The 14316-nt window shown below is 36.8% G+C and overlaps 2 protein-coding genes across 4 annotated transcripts; both read left to right on the forward strand.

Moving 5' to 3' along the window:
* Window positions 1-556: 556 nt before the first annotated feature.
* rhebl1 (Ras homolog, mTORC1 binding like 1) lies at window positions 557-5175 on the forward strand. Its single transcript, XM_034870617.1, has 8 exons — window positions 557-963; window positions 1983-2054; window positions 2159-2226; window positions 2632-2714; window positions 3152-3208; window positions 3295-3342; window positions 3663-3744; window positions 3836-5175. The coding sequence occupies exons 1-8, from the start codon at window positions 912-914 to the stop codon at window positions 3926-3928; spliced, it is 555 nt and encodes a 184-aa protein (XP_034726508.1). The 5' UTR covers window positions 557-911; the 3' UTR covers window positions 3929-5175.
* Window positions 5176-5836: 661 nt separating this feature from the next.
* prkag1 (protein kinase, AMP-activated, gamma 1 non-catalytic subunit) lies at window positions 5837-13998 on the forward strand. 3 transcript variants are annotated; one of them, XM_034870104.1, is made up of 13 exons: window positions 5837-6023; window positions 7105-7156; window positions 7254-7354; window positions 8225-8306; window positions 8413-8471; window positions 9270-9315; window positions 9407-9461; window positions 9819-9945; window positions 10209-10374; window positions 10476-10513; window positions 10973-11119; window positions 12015-12114; window positions 12300-13998. In XM_034870104.1, exons 1-13 carry the CDS (start codon window positions 6015-6017, stop codon window positions 12308-12310), a joined length of 993 nt encoding a protein of 330 aa, XP_034725995.1. In that variant the 5' UTR covers window positions 5837-6014; the 3' UTR covers window positions 12311-13998. The 3 variants fall into 3 exon arrangements, with proteins under 3 accessions (XP_034725995.1, XP_034725993.1, XP_034725994.1); XM_034870102.1 differs by having other exon boundaries at window positions 5871-6023; window positions 7236-7354; XM_034870103.1 differs by having other exon boundaries at window positions 5883-6032.
* Window positions 13999-14316: the final 318 nt, after the last annotated feature.

Here is a 14316-nt window from a genome sequence, read left to right on the forward strand (position 1 = left end):
GGCTAAATAAACCATCCTTCAACATTATTTCATTCCAAGTCTAGAATGATTTTAAAAGAGTACCTGATTTTAAGCATATGTGATTGATAACAAGACAATTATCAATTGTATTGTATCAATTGAAAAAAAAGGATGAAGAAAGAGAACTAACATGTGAGATACTTTACTTCAACATATACAAAAACAGTAAAAAAACAGATTCACAAAAAGTACTGTATGATAGATATACATATATATATTTTATTTTATATTAGTTTAGTAGCCTAAATATATAGTATCCTGTATGAGGTTGTTGCTGGACATCTGTCAAGATTCTATACATACATTTAGAAACCTCTGCCATATTGTTCTATTGTGGGAAAAACTACACTTGTGGACTGTATTTCTTTGACGGAAAGCCAGTCTGGGAAAGTCTAAAAGACTGGAAATCAAAAACATGCTGGCTGACAGGGATGCACAGACATGGAGGTATCAAGAGGCGCGCGAAGGGTGACCTCTACTGTACAAATTGTCCATGTCAGGTATGACGTGTTCACCGGTTTTACGACGGTGTGCTTACACAATGACAGTTTCCGTCAGTTTGACTTGCGAATCGTGAGCGCGTTGAGCGAGCTTTTTTTTTTTTAAATTCAAATTTCAGTTGGAACGGAAATTTCATATTTTCAAACTATCGGTCGATATAGATAAGAATATCAGATAAAGAAAAATACATTTTTTTGGTATAAATAACGTTACTTAAACTCTGAACCTCCGGCTCGAGGCCCAGCTCAAGCAGCAGCTCCGAAAAGTTTGTTGTTGTCACGTGATGTGATACGAATGTGGCGATAAAAGTTTGTTTCGATAGTAAACCTAGGTGGCGTAAGTTACTAACGTTACATTATTAAAACCTTTTGAACAACGTTTTCACCAAAATGCCCCAACCGAAACATCGAAAGATTGCTGTTATAGGTTACAGGTCTGTAGGTGAGTAAAGCACACGAGCTCGTGCACAGCTAATGTTAGTCAGCTAACAGGCTAACGCTTTGTTTTCCTATTAAGCGTAGCTATCCGACGAACACCGGTGACGCTAGATCACCTGTGTTCATGTTTCTTTGTGCTTTGTGTGTTTGCTGAGCAGTTGATCACTAAACCACACTATAATCAACGTTACCATGTTGTATAGCCATCTGTTACTGGTTGTAACGTGTTATGTGAAAACAAAGTTAGCTCAGCCGGTGACATACTGGGTCAGAGCCAAGTGCTGTGTGTCGAAACTTTTAGTCGAGCATGTCTAATAAAAGTATGTAACGTTAGTTGATGTCAGGGGTTTGGTTTATGTCCGTTTTTTTTTATATTCCATTGGAGACTATGTTGGAAATAAGTCTTTACATTTTGTCCCTTGGATTTTTTCTTCTTCTTCTATATCCGTTAATAAGATCAATCGATTATAAATGTCCACAGTTAGAGGAAGTCGGCATGTAATTATATTCGATCTCCTACCAAGTTAATACCATCCGTTTTTATTAGTAAATTGACTTGTGTGGCCGGTGTTGTCTTAAATATATGACCAATCAGATTCTGTGTTAGCTGTATTAACCAAAACGTTCAGCTGTATGGCCAGCAAACATTTGTATACTTTATCAGATCTTTTGTTACTTAGATAGCAGCCATTACCACAGATGGTGCCACCAAAGAATTTAGATAAGGTCACAAATTAAAGCTGTAAAGAAACAAAGTGATCCCATAGATACACGGAGAATCACACATTTTGGATGGCTTTGGTAGCAGAATCTGTAGTGTATTTGAAGAGCACTATCACTCAATATCATCTAATTGATTCTCTCTGATCTGACAGCTCACAGATTTTGGTACACCAAAATCAAAGCTATCGATATGTGGGAGCCTATCTTGATACTACAGAGATGCACCACTTTTGGTAATGGCTTAACATTTTGTTAAAACTTTAGTAAAACAACCATGTTATGATTCTTTGCCCTGCACAGGAAAGTCATCTCTTACAATACAGTTTGTGGAAGGACAGTTTGTTGACTCCTATGACCCCACCATCGAAAACAGTATGTGTCAAATTGTTAATAAGATATTGCAACAAAACAAGTCACAATGGATTTGGTGTAATTTAAAGAAATGTTTTGAAAAACTGGCTTATTCCTCTCCCCAGCCTTTAACAAATTGGTCAGCGTGAATGGTCAAGACTTCAATCTTCAGCTGGTTGATACAGCTGGACAAGTGAGTTGATCATCTACCACCACATCTTACACAGACACTAAACCCTTGGTTTTGAATCAACACCTGTGATCAGTAAATCTCTAGGTCTACCGTTGATTTGTTGTGCTAGTGTTAAGCAAGACATTGTGGAGACATTTGAATGTCCAGTTTAGCATTAGTCAGCCAGTTAATGCCACTCGTCTGCACTGTCTACCTCGCCTCATTGCCCATATTACTTAGCTTTAACTTTGCTAATTTAGGCTGCTATTATGACATGTTCTCTGTCAGATTGACAGGTATATTCAATTGACAGTTGCCAGTTATTTTAGAAGCTATAGGCTTGTATGTCCGACTCCATTTACTAATGTTTTATGTTTGGTAAAAGTCATACCCAATGTGATTATAATACCTCTCCTCTGTCTGTAGGATGAGTACTCTATTTTTCACCAATCCCACTCAATGGACATCCATGGGTATGTCCTTGTCTATTCAGTGACTTCCAATAAAAGGTGAGTGGGTGGTTGTTTTCATATATGTATGAATAATGAGGCATACACTGTTAGAAGTCTAAAAACATTATTTATTATGTAAACAACACTCTAACGCTAGCATTGTGTTCTAACATATACAGACTATATGGTTTATGCATATACATTAATCCTAACCCACAACGATATACTAGGGTTAAACCCACTGTTATGGAAACCAACATCTCACGTCATACAATTGCCATAGAACTAGATTTATAATGTTCCATTTTTGAGTAGTTGATTTTTTTTTTTTTGTGTGCTTGTTGCCCATATTGCATTTACCAAATATGCCACAGTATAGGGTTCTTTGGACTGGCATTATGTATTATAATAGTAAGCAACATACAGGTTAGAGTTAAATACTGACTATCCTCAGATCAGTATGAAAAAGTACTTTGATGTCTGTCTTTGTTTAGTTTTGAAGTTGTGCAGGTTCTACACGACAAGCTGCTAGACATGGTTGGGAAGATTCAGTAAGTTCAGTTGGATCTTTAAAATCCCATACTTCAGTATTTGTCACGGTCATCTTTCCAACCAAGTTTTTTTCTTTTCTTTTTAGGGTCCCAACTGTTCTTGTAGGGAACAAAAAAGATCTCCACATGGAAAGGTAATTATGATTATTGAATCTTGGCTATAAACTGTTAGTGTCAGGTTAAAAATAACACAGATAATACTGTCGGACCTTTTGGTCTTAAACACTTAGTACAATTCAACATTAAATACATTTTTAATTTAAGTGTGAAGAAGTTAAAGGATAAGTAGAATTATATTCAGCATTGTTCTTAGTGTCAACAAATCCCCTGAAAAGAGCAAAACTAACAATAAATTGATCCTGTTAACATGAAATGCCTGTGTAGCCAAGTGCAAATACAAAAGATACAAAAGGTGTTTTCAGTAAGTGGAGCTTCCATTTTATTTTTTTCACAGGGTTATCAAGCCAGAGGAGGGAAAGAAACTTGCTGATTCTTGGGGTGCTGCATTTATGGAGTCCTCAGCTAAGGAGAATGAGGTAATGATAGGTATCTCTTTGAAAACAAGCTCATTGATGCATACTAATTCTTACACAGATCCTAACTGATGACAATATTCTTGCAATGCAGACAGCTGTGGAGGTTTTCAAGCGGATCATTTTGGAGATGGAGAAAGCTGATGGAAATGCACCCCCAGAGGAGAAGAAGTGTGCCATGATGTAAAATTGTATCCAGGACATCAGTAAGCTAATTTGCTGAAGACAGAAGGCACAACCTCACCAGCTTGCCAACCGTGACCTCACCGACACCAAGACACTGCAGTTGAACTTTTCTGATCCATTGTGATACTAGATTGATTTACTTAGCAAGGCAACTGCCCAAACATTTGATAAACCATCCAACTAATTGTAACCACAGGGAGAATTTTCTCAGAGCAAGCCTAATCCATTTTTTAGACAAAGAAGCACCGTCGTTGAAATGTAAACCACAACTGGGCAAAATCTTGACTTTGAGTACAAGCAAATGCCCAGAAAACAAAATAATATTGCCAAACATTGGTCCCAATTATTGCAGATAATGTTTTCGTGAACCTATTATGGTAATAACTACTTGTAAATCTGATGTTTGAGACATTATTGGCTTATGTCTCATATTCCTGGAGTAGTTGAGCTAATATACAGGTAGGGCTGGATATTTACCTTTTTAAGGACTGGTATCATTTCAACAGTTTTTTTTGTTTGTTTTTTTACAGTGATGAAGAGTCACAGATCACATTGCTTTAAATGTGGTGTTAAAATGTCAGTTTCTTTCACAAATGGTGGATTTCCTTGAACACCCTGGAATGATATTTCACTGGTTTCACAGTTCTCACTGTAATTTTTTATCAACTCATCTTTAGGTACCTTTCACCAATCAACTGTTGAACTGTGTCTTTGTGATGGAGGAATCTTTTTGTATCTCTACCAACTCACATTTTAAGCTCTTCTGCTAAGCAGATTAGTCCTCTATGATTTTTTTCTACAGTTTAATTTCTCCTTATTGTAATAAAGATGTTATCTTTTGGACAACCCTCAGAGAAATTTAGTACAGATTGGGATAGATCTTTGGTATTTACCAGCTAAGGCCTTTGTATACTATATAATAGAATCTTAGGAATTGGTTTGATGCTATTAGTCTTTTTGAGTGGTGCAGGTTTGTTCTCCCTTCAATATCCTAAGTAGATATTCTTAAAACTGCGTTATAATTATGAACATTATGGAGTTGCAATTTTTAAATTGCATTTTAACACTGCGTAAGACTATTTAAGTGGCTAACTGCTACAGAGTAAGCTAACTATTAATTTAGCTCATGGTTTTGATTTGATGATTCATGCAAGCCAAACCAGGCTAGGATGACATACATTTAAGTTAAATTGCATATTGTAGACTTGCATGTTTAATGTCAAGATGCTTGAGATCCCAAATGACTTGTTTTGCTTTGATCCTGTAGCCTTACAAAGACCCCCGCCCCCCATAATCGTCATGTTGTACTTGTAGTGTGTAATTATAACTTTTTTATCAAGTGCTTTGCTGAGTAAGTAGTTGATTGATGGATGATGGTTGACCAGAAGCTGGGGATGCTGTGTCTTGTGCCTTACAGTTCCTTAAACTTCCCCATCTGCTTCCCTTTGTAACTCAAGGTGCTCTTGATGTTTTTTTTTGTTTTTTTTTTTCTCCCATCTGTTGACTTGATACTATGTTGCAAGTGATGGTGTGCACTTGACCACCAATATCCCCTTCTGGGTTAATGTAATTCAGAAATATTGCTGTAAACAGTTTTGTATATAAATAAATCTGTTACTCATTTGATGTGTCATTGTGCTGATTTTGGCTGGATTAATTAGCTAAAAGTAGCAAAATAGTTGCCTATTCAGTATATTACCGCACAGTTTACAGTGAAATTATGTAGGTTGATGTACTACTGTACTACTAACAACTGGTCATTTATCACATATCATTGGGCTATACTCATGGATGTAGTAAGAGGGCTAAACTGTAACCTCACTGTTACGCTAAATTAACCTCACTGTTACGCTAAATTACTCTATAAAGGTATGTAGGCATACACAACATCATAGTATAAGGGTTAATGTATTGTCAACATTTGACATGAAATTGTGGTGCGTTAACACTACATGCAGTACGGTTACGACTGAACAGCTATTCAGGTTGCTCAATGCAAGTTGTAGCGGAAAACCAACCTGAATGTTTTTGCAACATCCTGTGTTGTACACGAATCCGCCAAAGGAAGGCGATACGGCGAAAGGAATATGGAGTGTGTAAGTTATGTAGGTAACTTGAGAGTGTTTATATCGTAAACTCTCTTACAAAGTTAACTAACGAGACTTTCAAAAGCATGCTAACGGTAGCGGCTAACTAATGCTAGCTCATTCTTGGCAGAGGAACTAGTTCCGAGGCTAGCGCACTTGTTAGTAATGTTAACTGGCACACATTTTTTTAATGGTTTCAGCCTCGGTATCGATGTACAGTTACTGTAGCTAGTTACTTAAGCAAGAAATTAACCTTTTGTCATGTTATGCTTCACCAGTGTAGCCGACGCAAAAGTCAGAGCTGACATGGAAAGTCACCTCGACTGGTTTGTTAATGTCAACAGACAGCGACGCTAGCTTACTGATAATGCTTAGCTAGCAAGCTAAGTTAACGTTATTATTGTGTTAAAAGCAACGTTTGCGTTATTCAGCCTGCAAATAACTTCAACAGCTATTATACTGTCTCGGTATAGCAGCTGGGCACTGTTCAATTATAGCAGCTGTGTAAAAATAATCTAAATCTAATAACAGATGAATCAACTACATATAGGATTAGCAAATGTAAAGCTTAGCTAACCTATAGATTGTTTTATGTTTAACTAGCTGACCTCAGTGTATAACAGATATTAGTTAGTTACATTCATACAGTCTATGGTTACATTCCACAATTGAAGTCATTATCAATGAAGCAACCAGCGGACCTGTTGGTGAGACATTTATGACTGTGAACGTGCAAAACACAGGGGTTTCCTGTTTCCTCAGCAAATAAATAGTAACTGGTCCATTTTTTTGAAAAAACGTACACTGTGTCCACTTTTCTTTCTTTTTGACAAGAACATTTTTAACATAGGAATAGCAGTGTATTTTATTGAAATTGTATTATTTACTTCTCACTTTTCACACTCTGCAAAGTCATCTGGTATGACGGATTGGACACTTTGGCAGGCCTGTTATGGCACTGATGGAGTCAATGAATTAGCTAGGCAGGGGATTATTCAGCCACAATATGCAGGCTTTTGTATAACAACATAGCTTATATATTCACAAGGTCACCTACACAAACTGAAATTTACTGATCTTTTTATTTCAGATTCCAGTGACTCTTGATGATCTTGATGGCAAAAATGACCCAGTCATAGAGGGTAAATTACTTATAATCTTATGAGATCAAACTGAGAAAAAAAGTGACATTTGAATACATCAAAAAAGTGTTATTAATAGTTTCTCTTATTCCTCCAGACCCAGAGCACAATGTGTACACCAGGTTTATGAAGTCCCACCGGTGTTATGACCTCGTACCTACCAGCTCCAAACTGGTTGTGTTTGATACATCACTTCAGGTAAAACAAAAGCTTTACATAATGAAAATTGAATATATGTCTACAGTGTTTTCCCAAGGTTTGTGGGCGACTTAGGTTTTTACCACCAAATAACCCTCCGGGTATAGGGGCCACTGGGTATAGGGGTCCTCCCTTGAGAAGATTTTTACCTTTTTTAATTAGAGAAAAAAAAAAGCAATGTCACGTCATTTTGGATTATACTACATCCCAAAGGTATGAGGTGTTTTTTTAATGAGTGGTCAAGGCGAAAAACTGTAGTTTAGTAATCCGTCTCTTTGCCAGTAAGCAGTGTGATTAAAAATAAAATACACTGGGTTCAGTGGAAAAAAATGTTTGTTTAATTTTATCCAGACGGTTAAAAAAAAAAGTGCTATTTTTGCTAAAAGTTATAATACTGTCAGAATGATATTGGCCCATGGTAGGGCTGGGCGATCGGAAAAAAATCAGATATCATGACATTCTTGACCAAATACCTGATATTCTAGGTTTGACAGTGGGTGCTTTAACCAAATATCTTCACACTTAGATTTTAGATAAATAATCATTAGTAATGTGGAAATAATGTCTAAGTGGGGAAAAAGCAAATAATAAAACAGAACAGTCTGGTAAGTTCAGAAAAGTAAATCACTTTACTGGAATGCAGCCTTTAAAACCGGGAAAAGGTAACACTTATGTCATGTCATGAGATTTCGATATCCAAAATCTAGGACAATATCTAGTCTCATATCACAACATCGATATAATATCGATATATTGCCCAGCCCTAGCCCATGCCTACTTAGGTATTGTGCTGAAGCCTTATTACAGTAGGGAAAACCTGCTCTGATTAGCTAATTTAGACTGAGACGTTGGGTGTGATTCATTTTACAGGTGAAGAAGGCATTTTTTGCCCTTGTTTCAAATGGGGTAAGAGCGGCACCCCTGTGGGACAGCAAAAAGCAGTGCTTTGTTGGTATGGGCAATTTTCATTTGGTACATTTTCACTCAGTATAAAACAAAATGTAATAAAGGACTGACTTGAAAAATACTAACTGGATTCTCCTCATGCATCTCCACAGGTATGTTGACCATCACAGACTTTATTAACATCCTACATCGCTACTACAAATCTCCATTGGTAAGATGGTGGACACCAAATGGTCCTAGTCCTTTTAATTGTAAGATAAGGTGTAAAAATTGAAATCTTAAAGTGCCCATATTATTTTTTTTAAAATCCCTTTTTCTGGGATTTGGGGTGTTATTTTGTGTCTCTGGTGCTTCCACACGCATAAAAACTATCCATGCGGTAACTACCCCAGACAAAGTGGCTAACCGTAGCACATGCTATTTCTAGCATGCTATGCCATCTCAATGGCAAAATACTGCTACAACACACACTAGTTCACCATAATCTACAAAAGAACTACTTCCATGTCCCTGTTCTGGAGGTATTTCACAAGTGCACCCTTGTTGAGAAGAAGTCTCCCAGCCAATCCTGCCTTGTACTGACCAAAGTAGGAGAAAGAGTTATCTAGCTGATGTGATCATACCTAGCTACTGTGCACATGTAACTCCCAACAAAGATAGTAAAGAAGTGAGATGTCTCACTCTGGAGCTAAAACAGAGACCTAAAGACACAGGGTGAAAACAGGATCTGCAGCAATGTGCAATACAACAAAAAAGATGGTGTTTTTCAAAATAAAACCACAGAAACCTATTCTGGTACAACCTCAAAATACAATTATGAACCTGAAAATGAACATGATATTGGCGCTTTAGAGTTCAACTTCAGACTTGTTTTGTAATAAGGTAGGGTTTTAACTAATATGTTTCTTAATGTGCCCATGCTCCTTTTCCATTTGTATTGAGCTTGTCTGGATTTCTTTCTTAGTTCCTCTTAAATAGGTTAACCCTATCTCTTTTTGTTACCTTTTAGGTTCAGATATATGAGTTGGAAGAACACAAAATTGAAACATGGAGAGGTGAGAAACTTTAATATGTTATGTGCATTTTTTAATCGACTTGTCTAATCTTTAAGGTTTTGACTTTATTGTCTGTTCTTGATTATAACAGAGTTGTACCTTCAAGACTCTTTTAAGCCCTTGGTTAGTATATCTCCAAATGCAAGGTGAGTTTTGTTTATTTTCTATTTATTCTTGGTTGGACAGTAGTACTTCCAGGCATCTGTATTTTGGTGTCAAAAGACACAAATGTTACATGCTGGGACATACAACTATGGGGCATCTGATGATTTATACTGTGGCAGTAACTCTTTAAAGTTGGCCCATTTCCAGCAAATGTTGATGAGGAAATACAATTACGATTATGTTTGTAAACAGTATTTATCAGACAAATGCTTCACTTGAAGGTAATAACTTCAAGTTACCAACAGTTGATGAGCTAACATTAGTTACTATCTCTTAGCTCTATTTCCTTTCACTTTTTTAAATTAAACTATTAATAAAATTAAACTTCTCTGTCACAGTTTGTATGATGCAGTATCATCACTGCTGAAGAATAAGATCCACAGACTGCCTGTAATCGACCCCCTGACTGGGAACACACTATATATTCTCACACACAAGAGGATTCTCAAGTTCCTGAAGCTTTTTGTAAGCCCTCTTGTTTTCTCTCCTCACTACTACTACTACTACTACTACTACTACTACTACTACTACTCCTACTAATCCCACTACTCCTACTACATTGAATACTAGTGTTTGAGTCTGTTAATAACGTGGCAGGCTTCTAATACAGAGTAAAGACTGTTGTCTACAGTTTGGGAAAATGGCAAATTACAAAACTCTTTAACGAAGACATACAATTGTCCTATAGTTAAAGAAAAGTTTGCACAATCTCTTGTTATTGTTTTCAGATATCGGAGATGCCAAAACCGTCGTTCTTGAAACAAACCTTAGAGGACCTAAACATTGGAACATTCCAGAACATAGCAGTGGTCCGCACAGACACTCCGCTGTACACAGCGCTGGGTATTTTTGTTGAGCAGCGAGTGTCGGCGCTCCCCGTTGTGGATGACAAAGGTATGTGGGCTGGTTGAAATAACATACTTGTTGATTTTGCATTTAATGACCAGAGACCTCTTGAATTTAGTTTGTGTACTGATACGCTGCCTCTCTTCCAGGTCGAGTGGTGGATATCTACTCTAAATTTGATGTTATAGTAAGTTATCTGTCTTTTACCTTTTTTGTTGTTGCTTATAAGCACACAGTGAAAATGCCTGCTTTAATTTCCCAAATCCCAAGATGATGCCTTAAAATTGCTTGCTTTCAACAACTGTCCAAACCCCCAAAATATTTACATAACAATCAGATATGACAAATAAAAGCACCACATCATCACATTTGAGAAGCTTTAACCAGCAAATCCTGGGAAATTTTGCTTGAAAACAATTCCTGTATTCTCTAAATAGTTGACAATTAATTTTCTGTTGATCCATTAATTGAGTAATCAGTGCAGTTCTTATATTAAGAGTACAGTTTGGCGATATGACCTACAGCGTCATATATTTTACCCAGCTTTGCTTGGGATACTCATTTCTGCTGGCTAAAAATGTTATTGTATTTAACACGCAGTTTAAGATAAAGAAACATTTGAACCTGAAGGCCTGTGTTCATACAGAATCTGGCAGCAGAGAAGACGTACAACAACTTGGATGTGACAGTGACCAAAGCCTTGAAGCACCGCTCTCAGTACTTTGAAGGAGTGCTGACCTGCCACAGGCACGAGACCCTGCAGGCCATCATCAACAGACTCGTGGAGGCCGAGGTGAGAGTTGGAGGTCATTATGTGTCCGTCTCTTATGGCCTGTTTTCCCTCTGTTGCTTTAGGCTATTACTAAATATATTATTAAACATGAATAATTCATGATTAGGGTTGGGTACTTTCCGCATTTGGACCAATAGCACTACCAATACCGTTACCTGAAATTCGGTTCTGTGTACCTTTAGAAAAATAGTACTTTTTTCTGTACTTTCCCTGAGTAATTACAAAAAAATATAACCGCAAGCAGCGATTCGTGGGTTTGAACCTTTTTATCAATAGTAACTTTAAAAGTGTCTTAGTCTATTACTTAAAGCAACAGTTTCAAATGCCTACAACTGATTTGTTAAAAAATATATATATATATATATATATATATATATTTATATAAATAAATAAAAATAAAACTTCTCCCTCTCCTCCCAAACCCGTCCCTACAACCTATTAAATTGAATAATTATTCTACTTTTTGTATTTGTATATTATTCTTTTTTAGCCAGTTTTTTCATCATGACCGTTTTTAATTGCTCTTTAATGTTTCATGTAAAGCACTGTGAAATGCTTTGTTGCCATGCGTGCGTGTGCTCCGCTTTCTGTCAACATGCAGAGAGGACAAAAAAGCTTGCGCTTGCACGCTCTCAGGTACCGAAGTTTGGCACCATATGATTTTACGTGAACCAATACTCGCGTGATTGGGTCAGTACCGGTAAAAGTACAGGATTCGGTACCCAACCCTACTTATGATGAACAATGTCTGAAATGCTCCTCCATACTTTATTCTTCTTTTTCAATCAAAGTCCTGAATCGAGGGACACATCAAACAAAGCTATAACCATCTTTTCTCCAATTTTGCATTAAATAAAAACTCAAAGGAATAAAAAGTAACATTGATGTTCTTTAGGTGCACAGGCTGGTGGTGGTAGACGAGCAGGATGTGGTGAAGGGAATTGTCTCCCTTTCAGATATTCTACAGGCACTAGTGCTGACTGATGGAGAAGAGGGTAAGTACAGTTCGGTAGCATTCTCAAGATTTTTTGGAACCAACACATTTTTAATAGAGGCAACATCATAGTGTAAATACAATAAGTACTATTAAAACCAGTAGTATTAAAAGCCGTGTAACTATTTATACATCCTAAACATGTTAATAGTAAAATGAGTGATTATTAGATTTTTCTGTCCACAGGCACAGCTTGATGAAGTAACTCAAACAAGCAAAGGCTACCGTTTTAAGAGGTCAGAGCGAAGGGAGAAAGAAAAGGCATGCGAGAGGTGAATTTTGACATTATATAAGTATCATCACCCATCTCCTGTAACCAGACCTTCTATATCCACACACGGCGATACAATTGTAGTAGCACAAGACATACCCTAGCTCCTGTAAATTGAGCCAAATTCCAAGCCGAGAGAGAGCCAAGAGAGATGTAAAAGCACTAGAGACCTATAAGGAAGAGTTGTATCCTCTCGGGATGACAAGGCATCATTCCCACCTTAGCGTTAGCTTAAGCGTAGGACCATTAATGTTTTGATTAAATGTGTTTCCCCAATAGTATAAATGATGTAATCAGTTACAAGCTGAAGGAAAACTGATTATACCTGTCTTGCCTTTTTTTGGCAGCATTTCATTTTTATAAAAAGACTGAAATCTAGATGCACATAAGCCTATGTTAGGGTAATTTTAAACAATATGTAACTTTCTCAGATTAACATTCGGTGTGTGTTTTTGTTCTGGCTCGTTCCTGACCATTGCTTAAGGCCAGTTCTTTATACATATAAGTATGGATTGTGTTTTCCGGCTGAAATTATTTTGTTATCCAGCTAGTTTGATTATTTACATGCAGGTGGAGAATATAATTCTAAATCATTTTTACCTTGATTAACTACCAATTTGAATATTGATGGTCATATGGTTACAGAAGTATTTATCTGTATGTACTCTTTGTGTGGTAAATACTGTACATACATACAAAAACTAGCTTCATGCTACTTTTGTGTGAATAGCTTAAAAAATATCTAGCTTAATTTATCATTCAAACACTATGCCTTGGAGATGGCCAGTTGTCTGCACTGGTCAGTTTTATTTGAAAATCTTGGTCATGGTCTAACTCAATTTTTAATGAGTCAAGCCTTTTGCAGGTTTCACCTTCAGACTTGTTGCTCCAAAATTTAAATGTACATTTGTCAACAATGAAATCATGTTACCACAGTCACCAGTGTGCAGAGAATTCAGCAAACCAGAAAGAGCACTTAAGGCTCTCGAGACAACCTCATTTGTAAAATCCAGAACAGCATTGATAAATCTGCTGTATGAGATGACATAAATGGTGCTGTATCCTGGATATTTATGGGTTTTATGTTTTGTCTGTGTTGTCCTGTATAACACAATGTTAAACGGCTTGTACATGTTACTTTAAAGACCTTGTTATCTGCCCAGTTTGTTACTTACACTTTGGGGTTTGGCATTAGCGTTAAAGGGAATTGCTTATTGATTCCATGCTGCAAAATCTCATCAGTTTTTTAAAAAGTGGCCCATTAATAGAAAACCAATGTTTTTGTGGCATTGTTTGTTTTTGGATTTTGAACAATTTTGGAGCGTTATGTTGAGGTCCGATACAGTCAATGATGACATATCTGAACATCAAGTTTTATGCATTTATACAACCCTTTTCTGTTCATTGTGTTTAGGGGACTTTATCAAATTCACTCAAAACCAGCATTTCCTTACAATTTTCTTAAAGAGGAGGGACCAGGAAATAGTCATACTTTCTGTTTTGGTATATATGAAATGGAATGCGTACAACTGTATGTAAATGGACAGTTTTGTAGTAATCGGCATTGAGATTCTGATTGAAAGCATGAGCAATAAAAAGTTCTTTAAGAGTTTGTTGTAATTGGTAAGATTATTTTTATTAGCTCCGAAGAAGGCTATGCTTTTTGGTTTGTTTGTCTGTCAGCAGGATTACAGAAAAAACTATCATGAAAATGGTGGAAAGCTGCAGCATGAACCAAGGAAGAATCCATTACATTTGGGAATGGATCAGAATCACGTCACAGATACACAAATTATTTTCCAATTCTGTTAACCATGTGAGGTAGGGCATTTGCGCTGCATTCATGTGGTGTCAGAATAGTCAAACAAATGAGTTCCCAACTGGGAAAATGCCCAAGATTTAACATTGTTAGATGGGGAATGTCTGGGTGGA

Source organism: Etheostoma cragini, chromosome 4 (genome assembly GCF_013103735.1).
Source record: "Etheostoma cragini isolate CJK2018 chromosome 4, CSU_Ecrag_1.0, whole genome shotgun sequence".
In the NCBI taxonomy this organism is placed as follows: domain Eukaryota; kingdom Metazoa; phylum Chordata; class Actinopteri; order Perciformes; family Percidae; genus Etheostoma; species Etheostoma cragini.

Bases quoted from the DNA above. Each gene is read 5' to 3' on its own strand.
- rhebl1 (XM_034870617.1), top strand. From the start codon at position 912: ATGCCCCAACCGAAACATCGAAAGATTGCTGTTATAGGTTACAGGTCT. The intron at 3,209-3,294 runs GTAAGTTCAGTT...TTTTCTTTTTAG, and splicing joins GACATGGTTGGGAAGATTCA to GGTCCCAACTGTTCTTGTAG. The intron at 3,343-3,662 runs GTAATTATGATT...TTTTTTTCACAG, and splicing joins AAAGATCTCCACATGGAAAG to GGTTATCAAGCCAGAGGAGG.
- prkag1 (XM_034870102.1), top strand. The intron at 7,157-7,235 runs GTAAATTACTTA...TGTTATTAATAG, and splicing joins AAATGACCCAGTCATAGAGG to TTTCTCTTATTCCTCCAGAC. The intron at 9,462-9,818 runs GTGAGTTTTGTT...TCTCTGTCACAG, and splicing joins AGTATATCTCCAAATGCAAG to TTTGTATGATGCAGTATCAT.